Consider the following 19415-nt stretch of genomic DNA (forward strand, 5'->3'; position numbering starts at 1 on the left):
CATCGCAGAAAAAAACTCTTGTATCGTTTCAAGGTTTTTTTTTTTATAACAGAGAGATAGATTGATACTTTATATGGGTGGCACCAGGGAAGAATCTGTAAAGGGTTGATTAAAATTAATGAGGAGGGTAGTGATATTTCTGTGGAAGCAATGATGTTTCAATTACCCGTTCAATCCCAATAAACAGAGAAGTAGCATCTTTCTATTAAAATTTGTCATTGTAAAATCATGCAGTCTTTTAATTTATTAACTGATATTTTATTATCCTATGACTAACCTCTTCACACAAAGTAATTTGATTACATATTTGACTTCATCCAATAATCTTAACGAATTCAAAGATCACCAGGACAATGTATTTATAAATGTTATTCTAAATTAAATATGCTACACATTGAAAATCCCATTACTGTAATTCATGAGCTCAGTTCACTTACTTGCTAAACAAAAAATACAATCCAGTAAAAACCACAAGTAATGCAGTTCATCCCATAACTGATAAACAAACATAAAACAATTCACAGAAAAGTACAAAAGTTGTTGTTATTATTCAACACAGAGGGAGAGTGAGTGACTTGAACTGATGAAGCTTTACGCTGTGCGGACTTGTCAGTTCTGGTGTGATATGAATTACTGGTTGGTGTAGTTATTCGACAACTTGAAACGTAAAAGTATCTGGGTCCATGTTAAGGTGCTATTTGAACTGTCTTAGATGAAACCAAACTATTTGCAAACAGAAGCGTTAATTGTAACTTTTCTAAACTCTTTCTTTTCTGATCCTCACTCCATTTTTTCTCTCACACTCATCACCACCAGGTAACTTGCGTGGACTCGACATTGACATGGTTTGAAAAAACGCTGGAGATTTTGTGGATTTTATTTTTTATTTAGTTCTGAAGAAGTACTGGCAATGAAATAAAACGGTAGTACATTGCAGTATTGGTTTTGCATATTGATTTTTCTTATATATCAAAACAAAAAGTCAATATATATTGTCCAGCCAAGGTGCAGTGGCATACATCAAGAAATAAAAACTTAAGCAAAGAATAGCACAGGACTGGAAGCACATACCTATATCAACAAGCTGCATGAAGCTTAGTAAATGTCAATAAATGTCCTTTGGGGTTGATTTTAAAATACCTTTAATTGTATACACGGCTATAAACAATCTTTTAATTTGGACTGCTAGTCCCCTTACATTCCTAATAGTAATCTCAGATCCTCTCACACTGTTTTACTTAATATTCCGAGAGTGAAGAATAAAAGAATTGGTAAGGCAGCTTTCTACTTCTACACACCAAAAATCTGGAATACTCCACCATTTGAGATATGCTAGACCACTACACAGAACACTTAAAAATAATCATAAAAATGCACCTCTTTATTCTGGTTTTCTTCCTTGAATCACTAGTACTTTTTCCTGAGGGGAGGAAGAAATTGGTTATTTTTCATTAAATGTAATTGCATTTGCTGTTTTATAGGCTGGTCACTAATCACTGCTTGTGTGTGTTTTCTTTGCATCTTTCTGGCACTCTGTGCTATTGTCCCCTGGCCTAAATATGCTGGGAAGGTAAAGAGAAAGAGCTTGGCCAAGAGTGCCCTGAAAATGGACACCTCCATGGACTGTAGAACACCCAGTAAGGGCTAAGTGGTCTTTTGGTGTTGGAACTCCATGTAGATTTGAGTTGTTTTTTTTTTTTATTATTATTTTATTCTGTCTCCCCGGCTATGTGACCATATCATCAGACTTTAGAGAATTAAAAACAAAACCAGTTGTCTATTTTTTTCTATTACTTGCATATTTGTGTTAGGTAAATACATACTTATTTATTCTTATCTAATTTTTTTGTATGTAATGTTTAAATATTTGTTTGTTTTGTTTTCTTATTTTGTTCTTTGTCATCTTGTAAAACATTTTAAGGTACATCCTTTGTATGAAAATGTGGTAAAGAAATAAATGTTATTCTTTGTCATCTTGAGAATATATGCTGCTTCATACTCCTTATTTTTTACTTTTCTTGAAGTCAGAGATGACTGTGCATGCTGCATTTCTGCCAGATGAACCCATGACTCCTCCACCTAGGATGAGAGTGTTATTACTAGTATTCAGTTTCATGAATAACATTTTTCAGACAAAAATAAACATTTAAATATGAAATAATTTAAACAGTTTAGTAAAATAGGAATTCAAAGGACTGATTAAGGGCACTTTTTAAAATTTGAAATATAACAATATTATTCTGTTATACAGATGCCAATAGCTAAACTGAAAGACAAAGTATCTTTATTCCTTTAAAAACATGTCCATGTTACAATCCCATGTTTGGATTAGCTTTACCCAAATTCTTATAACAATATTTCACCTTCTTTTCTATTTTAATTTAGGTTTTGCAAAGAGAGTCTATTCTTGTAGCATGGGGAGCAAAGCAGGACTCAGTCCTGGATGTAACTCCAGTCTGTCAGAAAACAAACTACTATAAGCCATCTACAGTATATCACTTTGCATGCTAATTTAGAGCTGTCAGTTCATATTTAGTGAATTCAATTTATTGGAATACAAGCACAAAACCCTCATAGCCATGTCTAAACTCTGCAAAGAATATGACCACACTGATAACTGAGTCCATGTCCCTGGAGGTATGAAATGGCAGCACCCACTGCTTTGCCACTGTGCTGTCCATGCCATAATCTTTGTTTTATTTTACCCTTGCTTATCCTTTTAAGAACTGATGAGAACAAGTAAAACCTGTACTTTATGAAGCCGCAAGAGTACTATTGCACTTTGATAGGAATCAGTTATTTATTTTCACAAAATATTCACATACCTGGATGTGAGCCACTGCCACATAAATAGAGGCCTTTGACTGGGGAACGATAGTTTGAATATAAGGTTAAAGGTCTTGAAAAGTAGAGTTGATCCAGAGACATGGCACCATGAAAAATGTTCTGAAAGAGTAAAATAAGGAAGTATAATTAAAGTTTTTCTCTTATTTTTCAGTCAAGTTTGACTTGTTATGTCCAATAATATGAAAACACTGCTTGACAAACACTGGTTCACCTGCTGTTTTATAGCCCAGCTTACAGTCATTCACCTGTATGGCAAAAACTTCAGGTTATTTTCCTACTTTGGCTATATATTCTTTTATTAGACTTTGAGAAGTTCAATCAGCCATTTTGTGAAATTGCTTCGTCCACTACAGGTTCAAAAAGAATCAGAGGACAGCCTTGGAGAATTAACAGTAAGGCAGGAACTAACCATGGATGGTATGTTGATCTGTTGTAGGGCTAACTGATGTAGACAAGCACACTCATTCATAAAAAAATTAATAAACACTCAAGTCATAAATTAACATGTTGGGTTGTGGAAAGACACCCAAGTAATTAATTAAAAATTAGGATGTTTAAGGATATGCAAGTGGATCAAACATCAAGAGCTTCCAGTACCTATGCTCTTTATAGCCATATTTTTAAGCAGCAATGGATGCTGATGTTGAAAGTGTGGGTTTACCAGAAAAAAATCTTTTGAAGTTAAAACATCACCATGATACAAGGACCACAATGCCTCTAATCATTGTAAAGTGGCATGAAGAGGTGTCTGCCTTTTAAGAGTTTGCCAGGAGCAAGTGGAAACTCAGCATGGCAACAGAAAGAGGGAAAATCCCTTTAAAAAACTTAAATAAAAGAAAGAACCTCACTCACATAAAAGGTCAGGAATATGTCAATGTGTGAGTACAGCTGTCACTAGGTAGGAGTAGCCTCTGATAGAAAGAGGCTCCAGAGAGTGTGTACCAGGTAGTGAGACTAACACAAAGGGCTGAAACCAGGGAGAATCCAGAGCAAATCTTACCAGAATGCTAGAGGACAAGCAATCTAACAGATGCTTGGACCACCTGACACACTATCAAATGACAGAAGCCGAGCAAGACTCTACAAAGTTGTTAAGCAGCACATATTCGCTACCATAAAAGCTGAAATCTGGTTTTTCAATTTAGCCTCCCAGAGGTCATCTTATGATCTATGAGTTAGTGGATTGAGATTATGCTTCGCCTTTAAGAGCTACAAAGAAGTCAGTAGTGTAGGGCAACTGGGGGTACCAAAAGTAGTTCTAGTCTGGTGCCCTTAACTCTCACTTTTATGGTTTCAGAATAATTGTACCATTGTGGATATTTGAGGTTCCCCTCATTCTAAATTAAAAAAAAATGTAGGACAGACTGACATTATTCATTCTGATCTGCCAGAACACAAGTTCTTGGGTTAGCAATCCAGGAACAGAAACTATTAATGGTAGCTAAAAAGTATCAGTTTCCATAATGGAGCACTCCTTTGGAATGCAGTTTGTTAACTATGTAGGACTTTGAGACAACTCTTTGAAGCCCTACCTGGACATGCAAGTTTGAAAAAAGAGATGATTTTTGAATGAAAGGCAAACTTGATTCACAGAACTTTGCACCAACTGTAAAAAATGGATGGGCTTTTGAGCACTCAAGAATCCAATTTAAAGGCTTCTATTTCTTTCTTTAAAACCCAGATCTGAGCTTGCTCTATTAGCAAATTGCTCTAAATATGGCTGTAGCTTTGGCTTTCCATAGGTGTTACCCATAGGTTATAAGGTGTGGCCATGACAAAGGTTGGAGCAATCTCTTCTATTCCAAAGGGTAACAGGTGCTGGACTGGAAAACTGGAAAACCACATGTAAAAGAAGTTGGATGAGGGGTGTCATTAGTCCAATCCTATGATATGTACGATGAACTGTAAATAAAGCCACATGTTCACATTGCTAACGACAGTGTTGACTAATCACCAGCTGACCCAGCAGGTGAAAATTTGCTACCAACCGAGGACACTGTGTGTGAAAAGATCAAATAGAAAACTGCAATTCAGCTCGCAACCAGAAATTGCAACCAAAGGGAACAAAGAAAGAAAAGCATGCTGAACATTCCTTCACATTTCCGGAGAAAGCTGACCAGGAAAGGAAAAAAGTATCACCTGTACCAGACCATAAGCATACCTGATTTGATTCTGAGAACTATTAATTGTAAGATAATACATAGGATAAAGCCAGCTAATGTGATAGATAGATAGATAGATAGATAGATAGATAGATAGATAGATAGATAGATAGATAGATAGATAGATAGATAGATAGATAGATAGATAGATAGATAGATAGATAGATAGATAGATAGATAGATAGATAGATAGATAGATACTTTATTAATCCCAAGGGGAAATTCACATACTCCAGCAGCAGCATACTGATAAAAACAATATTAAATTAATTTATATATTATGGTTTTGGTGTCACTGTAACTGAATGGTAATAACCTTGTGAAGTTAAGTTCTAGTTGTTATAAATTTCATCCTAAATCCATGAAGAAAGTGCAGAGTAACATCTCACATACCCAAAAACTCAGTTTGGGGGGAAGATAAACCAGACTAACTGTGAATAAATGAATGCCATGGAACAGAAAAGAATTTCAATAACTAGCTAAAGAACTTATCCACCCTAACCACATAAATTGAAAGATCTAAATTCATAAGTTATGTGCCTTTTGATATAGGAGATAAAAATTTCAACTAAGCTAACATTATTGTATTATTATATTTTTTATTTTTATAAAAATAATGCATATACTTACATATATTTATCTTCTATTATCCTTATGTTATGAATAAATTGTATGTTTTAGTTTATTGCAAGATACATGTTGGGTTATTTATATCACCATAATCAAATCACAACAGAGAAAGTGAAAGTATTTAATGTAGACTTTTACTAATTTATGACCCCTGTTTGTGAAATGTTCAGATCTCTTTGTGTGTCTTGCCTCCTGGCTGGAAAGTAGAACAGAGATTCCTCATTCAACTTACATTAATTTGGCATTCCTTGATGGGTCTCTTGTTAGCTGTTTTAATTAATTAGTAGCATTGACAAAGGCAAAACTTATAATTAGCTGAATGATCATTCGAGGTTTCTTCCTACAAGAGACACCAAAAGATGCTCTCATTTTGTAAGCAAGTTATTTAATTCCAGCATAAGAAATTGACACTTAAAACCTTTGTTAGTGTATCACAAGCTTGAAATAGGCTAATAATGAAAGACAAAAGGATAAAGTCCCCTCCAAGGATTATCTTTTGATACACACCCCTCCCGTCAGTCCAAAAATGCTCTCCAGATCCTGTGGTGTCAAGACTTCTCTCCCCACCACTGAACGCTTGAAACCTGGTGCATACTGTTCAATCGAATCAAATACTAAAAAGAGAGATAAACAGAGTTTTAGAAATGTCAAAACATTAAAGCAAACATGTAAAAAGTAAATTAAAAAAGTTTGAATTAGCATAAGCAACCCTGACTTGTGGTGTTCATAAGAAATGTAATAATTTACTTCATAAGGTAGAAGTATATAACAAACAAGAATAGTTGCATCAAATATTTTAAATGTGAAAATGTGTACTTCAATTTAAAGTTTAAAGTCTAAATATTCTTGATTGCAATAGAAATGTGTCATTTTTCAACCTCTAATAGAGGTCCATAGAGGACTAGATCAAAAGTCAAAAATAACATCATAGTCATAACCACTGGCCTTGAAATAATCTAAAACTGATACCCATCATGCTTATGTTTGAAATTTGCCTTTTTAAACCTTCTGAGAGTTTGTCTTAGAGAAAAGGAGTAACTTTGACCCCTTGTATCACATTATGAGGTGAACCCCTAGGGATTGTTGATGAGGCACATACAACTGCAAGTCCTTCTGATAATTTTTGCTGAAGACAACTATTGGTTTACTCTTTACCATAAGGGTGTCATTTCCTGCACAAAATAGGGTCCAAAAATTGCCTGAAAGTTTTTTTGGGTCTAGAGGGCCAAAAATAAGGGGGACCCCAAAAAATTTGACATCTTGCATAACTAGACAGCAAGACAAGTTGAGTGGTATATCATATGTGGGGTGTTTCTCATATCAGCACATCAAGAGGTGAAGTGATTTCAAAGCGTTAAGTAATTCTTATGAACACAATATATGAAAGAAACTGAAATATGACATTTTCAGACTTGCTCAGTCCATTCTCATGGAGTGGTGAAGTATATTCTGGAAGCATTAGGTGCACGGCTACAACCAGCACTTGATAGGGTACCCCATCCATTGCAGGACCCACTCATACACACACATACTTGCACAGGGCCAGTTTAGAACTGACAACATACTTAACCTTCGTGTCTTTGTGGATATGGGATAAAAACAAGAAGACAAAGGGAGAACATGCACACTCTACACAGACAACAACGGAGTACAGTATTCAAACCCAGGAATGCTGAAGTCTTGAAGGCACAGTTCTTCAAGGATCTCTAAAGTTAAGATTAGATTTAAGATTCAATAGTTTTATTAAATCACACACACAGTTATCCAGGTAATGAAAAACTGGCTTCATCCAATTTTGTGCAAAATATAAGCAAATACACAATAGAATAACAATAAAATTAAGAAAAAGATAATAAAATTAATTGAATTAAGAGAGATTAAATTAAATTCAGTTAAACTAGATTAAAGTTAAAGTAAAATTTGAAATCGGAAACAGCAGAAAGTACAAAGTGACTGTGAAGCAAGTTAAAATAAATGTACAATTAGTTTTAGGTTTGAATGTTTGTTGACATGTCAGAGCTCATCATCCTGATGCCCTGAAGTGAAAAGTTCATCTTGAGTCTCTCAGTCTTTACCATTAGGGAGCGTAGCCACTTGTTTGAGTTGAGTAGACTGAACAGTCTGTTACTGGGGTGGGTAGAGTCCATGATTATTTGAACTGCCCTGGTCTTGCACGCTTTTTGCTGGGTCCATATCAGATCCTTAGGGATGTACAGCTGGGTCCATATCAGGTCCTTAGTGATGTACACACCCAGGTACTTGAACCTGCTCACCCTCACAACATGAACTCCATTTATGCTGATGGGGCTGTAGATCTGTTAGTCCACCACAAGCTCCTTGGTCTTGCTGACATTCAATGAAATGTTATGAGCTTGGCACCACACTACCAGGCTGTCTACCAGATAGGTCTCCTTGTAGTTGTCGGAAATGAGGCCTAAGACCACCAGCAAACTTAACAATACTGTAGTGCTTGGCCACACAATCATGTGTGTAAATGGAGTACAGCATTGGAGTCAGTGCACAGCCTTGTGGAACTCCTGTGTTGACAATAGTAGTGCCGGAGAAGCAGTTCCCTGCTCCCACCACCTGAGATCTGCCTGTTAGAAAATCCAGCACCCAGTCACAGAAACATTCAGAGCAGGAACCAACCCTAGACAGGACCACAGACCATCGCAGGAGATCTACAATCACACATGCACTTATGAACACAGAGAAAGTTTTCAATTAGCAATTAACCTGATCATATACATTTTTGAAATGTGAAAGAAAAAAGGAGTCCTCAAAGAAAAGCCCACAGACATGGGGAGGACATGCAAATTCTACACAGACATTATTCCAGCCTGAACACTGCTCCATTGTTCCAGCCTAAACTATGTAGCTGTAAGGCAGCAGTACTAACAACTGGGCTAATGTGCTGCCACACTGCACATAGATAGAATGACATTATTCAATTTTATAATTATCATCAAACACAGAGTTTTGCAGGAGGACTACTATTAGTGTAAGGTACAGAAACCTGGTGAGTACAGAAGATATGTGAGGAAATTAGTGCTTCTGTGAAAACAGAGATGCAGTATGTAGAATTTTTCTGCTGTGATCAGTGTGTAGTGGGGGTGAATATGCTGAAAAAAGAAAATTGATGTTTTCTTTACTATTTAAATTATCTCTAGGCTGTTATGTGTACGGAACTTAAAATCTTGAAGAAACACCCATTCAAAAACTGGAAAGCAGACATGATAACTTAGATACTCAGGGTCATGCAGTGCAGCAGCTGCGGAATTTGGACTTGTGTTTTGTTACTAAAATTTGCCTAACCACTGACCACAGTGGTTAACCAATGCAATATTTAGTAGTTCTTTCTTATTGACTGGAATGTGCAATATATGTTCCAACCTCACTGATCAAATAAAGCAGGTATTCTTATTTTGTGATGTTGTGTCTCTATAGCCTCTCCATGGAAGAGTCCATCAAAGGACAGCTTATGTTTGATATTCATGTGCGGTCACTGGGTTAACTTGATTTCCCCAATGAAACCTCACTTCCACTGCTTCATAAAGAATACTGCTAAATATATTTTGGCCAGGAACAAACTTACTGCCTGCTTTACTGATGTTTGTCTGTAAACCTCTTTTGACAAATAACCAGGGAAATGAAACAGCTTTTTTATAGGTTCTTCATCGTAAATCAGGAAGTATGACTGTTTACTCCTTTATGATGAATGCTGCTAACTTATCCAATAATCACTCTCACAATTAGGCTAGAAGCTGCAAGCTGTTAACAGTAAAGGCTTCAGTTTTTTATCTAAAATATCACCTAAGTTCACCATTACCTCTCTTCGTGAGAATCTGAAACACTTTCTCATTGCTTAATTACCTCTCTTCGAGCTTACTGTACAATGTTTCTTTTTCCAAGGTCTTCCCAAACAGTACTTTCAAAATGATGTTTCAGAACTTTATTTGATTTAAACCCATTGTTAGTGTAGCTGGCTCAGCTATACTGACCCTTTGTCTATTTCAAATGTTAAGGATCCTGTTCTTTGGTTAACATGACAGAAGGAGGCCAAGGTTTTAGTTACAGGGCCACAAAGCAGTGGAAAGGTTTTCCTTCTAGTATAAGAGACGCCCCTTCAGTCTCAGCTGAAGACTTAGTAATTTAGTCTAACATTCACTGACTAGAGATGCTGATTATCTGTACATACTGCATTTCTTTTTGTTAGTCATTTGTGCTGAAATAGAAGTATCACAATATTTTTAAACCATTACTAACCCTCCTCTATTCTGTTTCTCTCCTCAGTATTTTGATGGAGCACTTGGTGCCACTACTCTCCTGCCAGGCTGCTCTCCTGTGTATGAAAAATTCAGCTTGGATAAAGAAGCATTGGAATCATCTGATGGAAGGATTCTCTCATCAGATTGGACAACCAGCAAAAGACACCACTATGGAACACTCAGAAGGAGGTCTCCAGGAGTAAGGTTGTATTGAACTTTCTCCCTTACAACTTTAATCTCCTCCGTTATCAACTGGCCATAGTTCGTCAGCTAACTAATGGAACAATATTGTTGGTTTCCATTTCTGTTTAATCATGTCTACCTTGTTCTCTTCTCTGTGGGTTTTAACAAATCTGTACCTATATTTGTACCAGTTCTGTATTTAGTAATATATACTAAATAATATAAAAATATATACTTTAGAACTATATAAGTATTTTAACCTATACTGTTGTTCCCAGCATTTTGCACCTGCACTTAGTGAAAAGTGGCATACAAAATATAAGTTGTAGTTATAATTAATGAATATCAAGGTCTAATAATATTATTAACTAGCCAACCCACGGCGTACCATATGCTGCATAATCAGGCTGGTTTTTTTAATGATGTTTAAGCACAGGGAGAAAATGAACATTTGAAAAATCGGTAATGTAATAAATCAGCAAGAAAAGCAACATTGTAACAATGCACGGAACGAACCAACACACAATCGTCCGTGACTGAAAACTGGCGGATCGCCATCGCGCCTTCTCCTCCCAGATGGAGGGATGGGGGTGGACAGCGCTCAGGCGCGGAGGTTGAAACGGAAGGAGAGGAGAAGGACGTCCATTCCGTTCCCTCCGTCATTCTAGTCTGCTGATGTCTCATTCAGTATGCCCTCCCCGCTCATGTGCCCACCTCCAATTGTCACTTGAGTTGTTGTCGTCTTTGCACAGTCTAGATGCACCTGTGACTCACATAGACTTTTCATTGCTCTGTGCGGTTTTGGCTGCTTTTCTATATATAATCCACCAAGACACCTGACCACGGTAGTAGCGAGGTGGGAGGGGGGTGTGTACAAAGGGTAGGGACGTAATCAGTGGGAGCGTATGAGTCGCACTTAGTGGGAATTCCACGGTTTGCAGCCTGAATGGAGTTCAACGGCTTACCCACGCCTCTCTGCGCTGAATAGACACACACTCAATCTCATGCATAATTATTTATTGAATGCTAAACACTTCTGAAAAGACACGGTTGTCTAAAACGGGTTGGTGTGAGAATACAACAGTAAGTGAATGAAAAGATGGAACTCTGGAGAGAGCAAAATACAACACAATAGTGAACCCGCGGCATAACAAACGCCACATAATTATTTATTGATGGTTGAACACTTCTGGAAAGACAAAGTTGTCTGAAAAGGGAGGGTTTGAGGATACAACAGAAAGTGAATGAAAAGATGGAACTCTGGAGAGAGCAACATATAATTGTCCGTGAGTGAAGACTGGTTTTGGCAGATACAGGCATATCTTTTTGAAAGTTTGTCCTTGTGCCTTATTAATTGTCATCGGAAATGCCAATCGAACAGGAAATTGTCTTCGGGTAAAAGTAAAAGGCAAATTTGAATCTGACGGGGTCAGGCATATCTGGGGAATAAGGACAGTTTGTGAGGTTGCAGATGTGATAGTTTTACACTCCAGTATATTATGGTGAATGGTGCTAACAGACAGTCTAGTGCCATTACAAAGACCTTTTGCAGGCAGGAGGTTTCTGAGAAGCATGATGACGGATCCATTTTTAATTTTGAGTTTATGTGGAGGCATACCAGTAGGAGTAAGACTATTAAGAAATTCCTCAGGGAATAAAAGTTGATCTGCAGGATCATCTGTGACGATGGAGTCCACGCTCGTGAAAGTCACCTCATTGTTAGGAATAAGTTTCAGCACTTCTTCATTAAGGTATAGCGAGTCTTCGTTGGTGACGCTTAATATAGCTCGCATGCTGAGTTGTTCCAGAGTGACAGTTGAGAAGTCGATGTCGCCATACAGGTGTTGAGCGGGATCAGAAATTAAAGGATAACACTGTGAGGGCAATGTCACAGGTGTTCCGTTTATCCTGTCTGCAACATCAAGGAGCCATTTTGCGAAATGTTGTTCTTCAGGAAGAGCTCTCATATTTGTTGTCAGTGTAAGAACATGCATGTGACGCCACAAAGGGTGCTTGTTAATACAACTGGCAACAGTAAGCGCGTGGGAGCCACGCATAATGACGGGGAGAATGTGTCGGAAATCTCCACCCAATAGTATTGTTTTGCCTCCAAAATGCTGCGTGTCACCCGTGAGGTCACGTAATAACCTGTCAACTGCCTGGAATGCGTATGTGTGTGTTATTGGCGCCTCGGCCCTCTATGAACAGTCAACGTGGCTCAGAGGTGCATGTGGCCTCTACGACAGACGAATATAAATTACGCCGTTTTTTCTGTGTCATCGCGTCCGAGTTGGTGGGCGTGGCTCTAAGAGTTGTCGTCGTATCCAATGGTCTTGGTGTTGGTGGGCGTGGCTCCTTCCTGCGTGCGCCATAGGTATCTTACTTGTCGGTGGCTTAGTGAATCCATGCCCCTTCCGCCGTGCTTTCCATGGGTGTCTTGCCTTAGTGAATTATATATATAGATAATGATAATTCTATACAATCCCCTATTTTTTTCATTCCTTAGCTGGCTACAACAGCACCTTCTTGATTTTTTGCTTAAAGGAACTGAATCTTAGTTAAACTGTTGCCAATCATACCCACAGACCTTCCTTTCATATACTTTTTGGGTCAATGGAGCCCTATACAAAAAGATTTTGATCCCCAGATCCCCAAAGAAAATAAAGAAGAAAGAAAAAAATAGTTATGTAAAAAATGTTTTAAGAAAAAAAGTATGAATATATGCATATACAGTATATCCATCCATCCATTATACAACCCGCTATATCCTAACTACAGGGTCACGGGGGTCTGCTAGAGCCAATCCTAGCCAGCACAGAGTGCCAAGGCCTGGGCACCAGCCCACCGCAGGACACTCCCACACACACACCTAGCCAAACCCTAGAGACAATTTAGGATCGCCAATGCACCTAACCTGCATGTCTTTGGACTGTGGGAGGAAAATGAAGCACCTGGAGGAAACCCACATAGACATGGGGAGAACATGCAAACTCCATGCAGGACCCAGGAAGTGAACCCAGGTCTCTTTACTGCGAGGCAGCAGCACTACCACTGTGCCACCCCTATAAATAATGTGAAAATGTTATAATATTTCAGAGATACTGTATACCTTAGTCACTTAGTAATTACTACATGAATACATAGATCAATCCATAGATAGTTATGAGATTGTATCCTTATGGTGGTTGGATCATTGATTGTCACCAGAAGGGCCATAGAGTCCAAGGAGTTTAGGAGTTGTCCCTATGTAGCCAGTTACATATAAATAAATCCAGATTGCAATTATGAAGCCCACAGAGTTATTTGTGAATAATAATAATTCTACTAGAATTCTGCCCCATCAGGTCTCTTACATGAACTGTTTCTAACTATAGGAATGCCATTGGTGAGATGCTTTGTGAGTGGTGGCTCATTGTTTATACAAATGTGACACCCGAGCCATTTCCTGGCATAAGCTAGCTAAGCTACTGAATCCCCATAGCCAGTGATAGACACCAAAACTACACAGAGAAGAGGACTGAAGAGGGACAACCCTAAGCTAAGTGTACTGCTTAGGGCACCAAAAGAGCATAAAAGGTCCAGTGTGGTGGACATGAAAATCCTAATGTGGCTGTGTCCAAGTCCCACCACCATGCTGCCTTTATAGGGACTTGAAACATTTGGTGTGGTCTATTCTATATCTGCACTGCATTCACAAACAAACATACACACACATAATGTCATTGGTACCTGTTCTAAATTGCATTATCTACACATATGATTGTGTCACTGACTGTGTGCCTGCTAAAGTGCCCCAATCTGTCTGAATAAATACATGTTATGCATATGTATGTTTAACTACTGTATGTCAAACTATGTTCGTAATTTTTATTAACAATTTACTGCAGTACACTCTGCACTTGTATTCTTTGAAGAATGCAATATTTGAAAATATGGAACTGAGATGAACGAATCATACTACATCAATTAAAATTACTAAATTTTGTTAGTAATGAGAAGTCAGGCAAAATTACAACTTTTATTGGCTAACTGAACAGATACAATATGCAAGTTTTCAAGGAATCTTAGGCCCCTTCTTCAGGCAACTTGTAATCAATTAAAACCTTTTTAGTAAAACCAAAAAAGTGGACTACTTGCAGCAACAACAGTTTACCACTAGGTGGCAAACTATAAAAAAATAAAAATCTGAAGCGTAGAGTGTATTGTTCTGTCTCATCAAACAAGTAATTATGTATTCAAGTGATTTTAGAGATTTATGTAATTACTTTGTAATTACATTCTTGTTCTTTTCACTCTGATTATGGGATTTACTTAATCCATTAAGTATTTGTTATGGTGTATAAAATCTACAAATTATTCTCTATATTTTTATTTTGCTTAATCCCAGCACGATTAATTCAGATGTAGGAGGCATTATAATAAAAAGGCATATCCTCTTCCCTTACACCTCACTTTTATAACACTTGTTCACAGCATAGTGCTAAATTGGTATTACAGCCTGGGAAAGGAAAACTGAGCCATGCCTCAGGCTACTGATTACTTTATGAATGGACATCTGGGACAACAATTTGGTTTACAGCCTGGGAAAGGAGGACATGAGGCAATATCAAAAAACTTTATTAACTGGAAAAAGATAGATTAAAGAGTTTGAGCAAAATTCACCCATCATATTGATAGCCAGCCAATCAGGTGCATGCAACATTCATGTGTTGTGAAACCACGGCATGAAACTTTATAATAAATATGCCTCATTTGAAAGCAACGTCAGAAGGAGAAGAAGAGAAACAGTGACGACGGAAGAGCGTGTGACCAGTTTTCATCCGATCATCAGTTAACAGCATTTTCATGAACATCAATTGCTAAATCAAATGTCGCCCTGGAACATTCATCCTTGTCATCTCTACTTTTTTTTGTAAGCTTTTTCTAAACACTATATATGTCCAGACTTTCCGATCAGTACCTATTTTCTATTACTCTTTGTTCCAGTGGTATTATTATTATTCTTGTAATAAATACCATGCTGCTTTTAACTTTCTATGCTTTGTCTTAATGTCTATAGAGTGATTTAAATAATAAGGTAGATTTCTTTGAGCACCTGGTGCAGCCAGAGATTTTCCATTACCTCTGTGCTGCGAGGTTAATTAAGGCTGCGAGTGAGAGCTCCATGCAATAGTAGGGAACAATATGTAAAGAAGGTATTCTTGGCTGATAAATGGCCTATAGTCAAGAGTGCTGATTCTTTGTATGTCTAAATGTATTCTTGTAGACCAAAAGTAATATTTAGGTCTGAGATATCATTAAAAGTGCTGTGTGACAGGCTGTGTTATTCCTAAAGCAATTGTGTGGTTTAAAGTGCTAAAGGTTAATCAGTGTGTGTGTGTCATTCATTGGGCACTGTTGTGGTTAGGGTCTGTGTGTATGCGTATAGCTATGTATGTGTGTGTTCATCTTAAAGTGCAACAGTAGACCAACCCGATAACGAACTTGACGAGTACACTTACCCTAGAGAAAACAGGTAAAGAGGTAAAGGGTAAGTAGAGGGAAATACTACGATAATACAATATTATTATCAATATGTGCGTCTTGGGAACTGCAGGTCTGACATTGTGTGCAGCAATACAGGGGCGCCGCAGGGGACTGTACTTTCTCCGGTCCTGTTCAATCTATATACATCAGACTTCCAATATGACTCGGAGTCCTGTCACGTGCAAAAGTTCGCTGATGACACTGCTATTGGGGGCTGCATCAGGAGTGGGCAGGAGGAGGAGTACAGAAAGTTAATCAAAGACTTTGTTAAATGGTGCGACTCAAACCACTTACACCTTAACACCAGCAAGACCAAGGAGCTGGTGGTGGATTTTAGGAGGCCCAGGCCCCTCATGGACCCTGTGATCATCAGAGGTGACTGTGTGCAGAGGGTGCAGACCTTTAAATATCTGGGAGTGCAGCTGGATGACAAATTGGACTGGACTGCCAATACTGATGCTCTATGTAAGAAAGGTCAGAGCAGACTATACTTTCTGAGAAGGTTGGCATCCTTCAACATCTGCAGTAAGATGCTGCAGATGTTCTACCAGACGGTTGTGGCGAGTGCCCTCTTCTACGCGGTGGTGTGCTGGGGTGGCAGCATAAAGATGAAAGACATCTCACGCCTGGACAAACTTGTTAAGAAGGCAGGCTCTATTGTAGGATTAAAGTTGGACAGTTTAACATCTGTGGCAGAGCGACGGGCACTAAGCAAACTCCTGTCAATCATGAATAATCCACTGCATCCACTAAACAGTGTCATCTCCAGACAGAGGAGTAGCTTCAGTGACAGACTTTTGTCACTGTCCTGCTCCACTGACAGACTGAGGAGATCGTTCCTCCCCCACACTATGCGACTCTTCAATTCCACCCGGGAGTAAATGCTAACATTAATTTTATTTTAATTTTTTTCATTTTATTACTATTTAATTTAATATTGTTTCTTTGTATCAGTATACTGCTGCTGGATTATGTGAATTTCCCCTTGGGATTAATAAAGTATCTATCTATCTATCTATTAATCTAACTATTTACTGGATAGTTTGAAAATCTTTTTGGAGTTATGCCATGCTTATCTGAAGAGCATTTTTATCAGACGTTAACACAACATCACCTTTATTCTTTTACCTGTATCAGCATAGGCATTTCGGTCCTCCTCAGTCCAATGTCTCTCCCCGTGTAACAAGTAAGGAGTGTACTGAGTGAAGAGAGATATCACGTGACACCCAGGAGGAGCCAGTGTGGGGTCCAGAGAGGATGGAATGCACATCTCAATAACAGGCCTGACAAAAAAAATTTGGAAAAGAAATAATTGAGTTGAGTCCATAGTTTTCCAGCTTTAATATATGTTTCTAGAGGTTTTGTATTTCATTTTAACCTTTTTCTCAGACCATAACAGTATGTTAGTTAATTATTTAGTCTCAAACCTGATCGATGTTTTACCTGACAATGGTAAAAAAGAATTCTGCAACTAAATGTTTTCTTTAAGTATAGATGGTATACAACTCTAGAAGGCTCATATAAGTGGGTACAATTTTTAAAACTTTTACAAACTAGTTAGTACAAACTCTTAAATGGTTACTAGATGCTTTTTTCCCTAAAAACTTAAAAAATCTTTGAAAGAGAAAATTCAATGTTTAAAAAAGCACAAAAAAAGTGCTGCCATCAAGTTTTCAAAAGTATGATATTTGAGTCATACAATACTTTCAAACAAGAGTGTGATCACAATTAGACTGGTCACAGCAACAACAATATGAGCTTGGCAAGGAGTTTGTGAAGTGATCTTTTCTTCACTTGTGATGAGTGAATAGGACCTTTCCAGGTAAACAGAACATACTGAACAGAACTTGATCAGTTTCATAAAAGATGTGTTTTCTTTTTCTTTAAAATATTCCAAAATGAATATTATCAATAAATTCATACAGCGCTACAGATAGTGGACATGTGATTTAAAATAGTGGCTACATTCATATATTGTAGTAGGCTACAAGAACGCAGCATCAAACATTGAAATGGATTTCACCTGATATATCTACTGTCTAAAAGAAATTGAAACACAGCTCTATGCGCCCTTAGCAGAACTTTCCAACTTCTGCAGGGCTGCTTAAATTAAACATGTCCCTCTGTAGTAGTACATATTTTTATATACTCTTTTAATTATTACATAATTACATTAAAATTATTTCTTGGAAAAATAGTTTTTTGCCCAATGACTAAAGCCTGTGACATGTCCACGGGGTGTTTATTGTTATGTTCTAGTTAGCTTGAAAGTTGGCAGCGTGAAAGGTAACCAAATTAACTGGACACTATAAAATATCAACTTTTGATACCTGTACCTTGCCTTTCACTATGCTGTGGACTTGTTCATATACTGAACTGTATTGTTCTTTGGCTGCTGTTAAGAAGTTCATCACACTTGTCAACAGGAATGCACGAAGGGGATACCCACTTCCACCCAGTAGTCATCTGCCTTTGCACTTGTCCTTTCTTGCCTTTTCACACACTGTCAATTTAAATAACTAGGGGGCTTTAACCCCTGCTTGCTTTGCTCACCAACCCTCCCAGCCTGTGCTATGCACTGGCCACTACGCGTCTCTGCCGCTCATGTATATGGATTTCACTTTCACCAAACAACAAATCTTTTAATTCTCACGGATATCCCTCTTCATTGGGAAGAAACACTACTTTTCCCTGATGGCAAAATGAATAAGTCTCTGACTTAAACTTTAAATCCAAACAATATATTCAATCTCTTTTTGCTGTTCCGTTATTTCACCGAGTAATAATTTCTGTTCGTTTGCACTAATGCAATCTTTATTATCATTTTTTGGAGACTTTCAAATTTTAGTACTTTCATTATCTTTAACCTGCTCTGCATGTGTATTGCGCCAACAAATTTCTTATGATGTTCTACTTTGTCATCTACTCTTTGTTTTTATTTCCAGCCCCGGGTGTGGTTAAATCTCTTGGCACAAAGTCTCGTCTCACGGGACATGAAAGTATCTCTCGAAAAAGTCTCGTCTCATCCCTGGATTTTTTTATTATAATCGAGAGATGTGTACTGTAAGTCCTGGGTTTGTGAGGAGGTGGCAGTCACAGATACATACACAAAGTTTAACAGATATTCTTCTGAGTAGGTTTTCTTTACTTCTCTCCTACAATCAAGGACATAAGAACATAAGAAATTTGACAAAAGGAAGGAGATCATTGAGTCCATCAAGCCCGTATCTTGTCTCTTTGCCTAAAGAAGTGCTTCCTGACTTCAGTTTTAAATGCACTTCCCCTTGATTTCCACTGATGTCCTTGAGTATGTTATTCACTCTTAAGATGAAAGAATGTTGCTGGATCTACTTTATCAATGCCTTTGAGGATTTTAAATACTTGGATTAGGTCCCCACAGTTTCCTCTGCTCAAGACTAAACAGGTTTCATTCTCTGAATCTGTCAGAGTAGGTCATATTCTTAAGTCTTGGGATGCACTTGGTTGCTCTCTTCTGCACAGCTTCTTCAAGTGCTGTTGTGTGTCTACTTAAAAACGTACCTGCCCACCGTCCTTCTCTGTTCCTTTTTCCTATTTCTCCCCATAACAGTTGCATTACAAAAAAACAACTCAATAAAAGTAATGTTAGTTGCAGCCTTGACACACAGATTCTTCAAAACTTTTAAAGAAGAAAGAGATATTATACACTGATAAATCTGTGTTTATTAACACTATAAATTATTTAAATCAACGTAGCTATCTAAGACTACAAATATACTTACGCATTTGATATAATATCAAGTATAAATGATTAGTCTTA

At 37.7% G+C, this 19415-nt stretch overlaps 1 protein-coding gene across 2 annotated transcripts in view; it reads right to left on the minus strand.

Moving 5' to 3' along the window:
- Positions 1-870: 870 nt before the first annotated feature.
- pyroxd2 (pyridine nucleotide-disulphide oxidoreductase domain 2) overlaps positions 871-19415 on the minus strand; it is a 72407-nt gene continuing 53862 nt past the window's right edge. The window contains exons 13-16 of one of the 2 annotated variants that reach the window (XM_039774590.1): positions 16745-16899; positions 6147-6253; positions 2826-2946; positions 871-2079 (exon numbers count right to left, since the gene is read on the minus strand). In XM_039774590.1, coding sequence (XP_039630524.1) covers positions 2003-2079; positions 2826-2946; positions 6147-6253; positions 16745-16899 — 460 coding nt within the window. In that variant the 3' untranslated portion in view covers positions 871-2002. The remainder of the gene's footprint in view (positions 2080-2825; positions 2947-6146; positions 6254-16744; positions 16900-19415) is intronic. The other variant, XM_039774599.1, reaches the window with a different exon arrangement.

The sequence above is a fragment of the Polypterus senegalus genome, chromosome 1 (assembly GCF_016835505.1).
Source record: "Polypterus senegalus isolate Bchr_013 chromosome 1, ASM1683550v1, whole genome shotgun sequence".
In the NCBI taxonomy this organism is placed as follows: Eukaryota; Metazoa; Chordata; class Cladistia; order Polypteriformes; family Polypteridae; genus Polypterus; species Polypterus senegalus.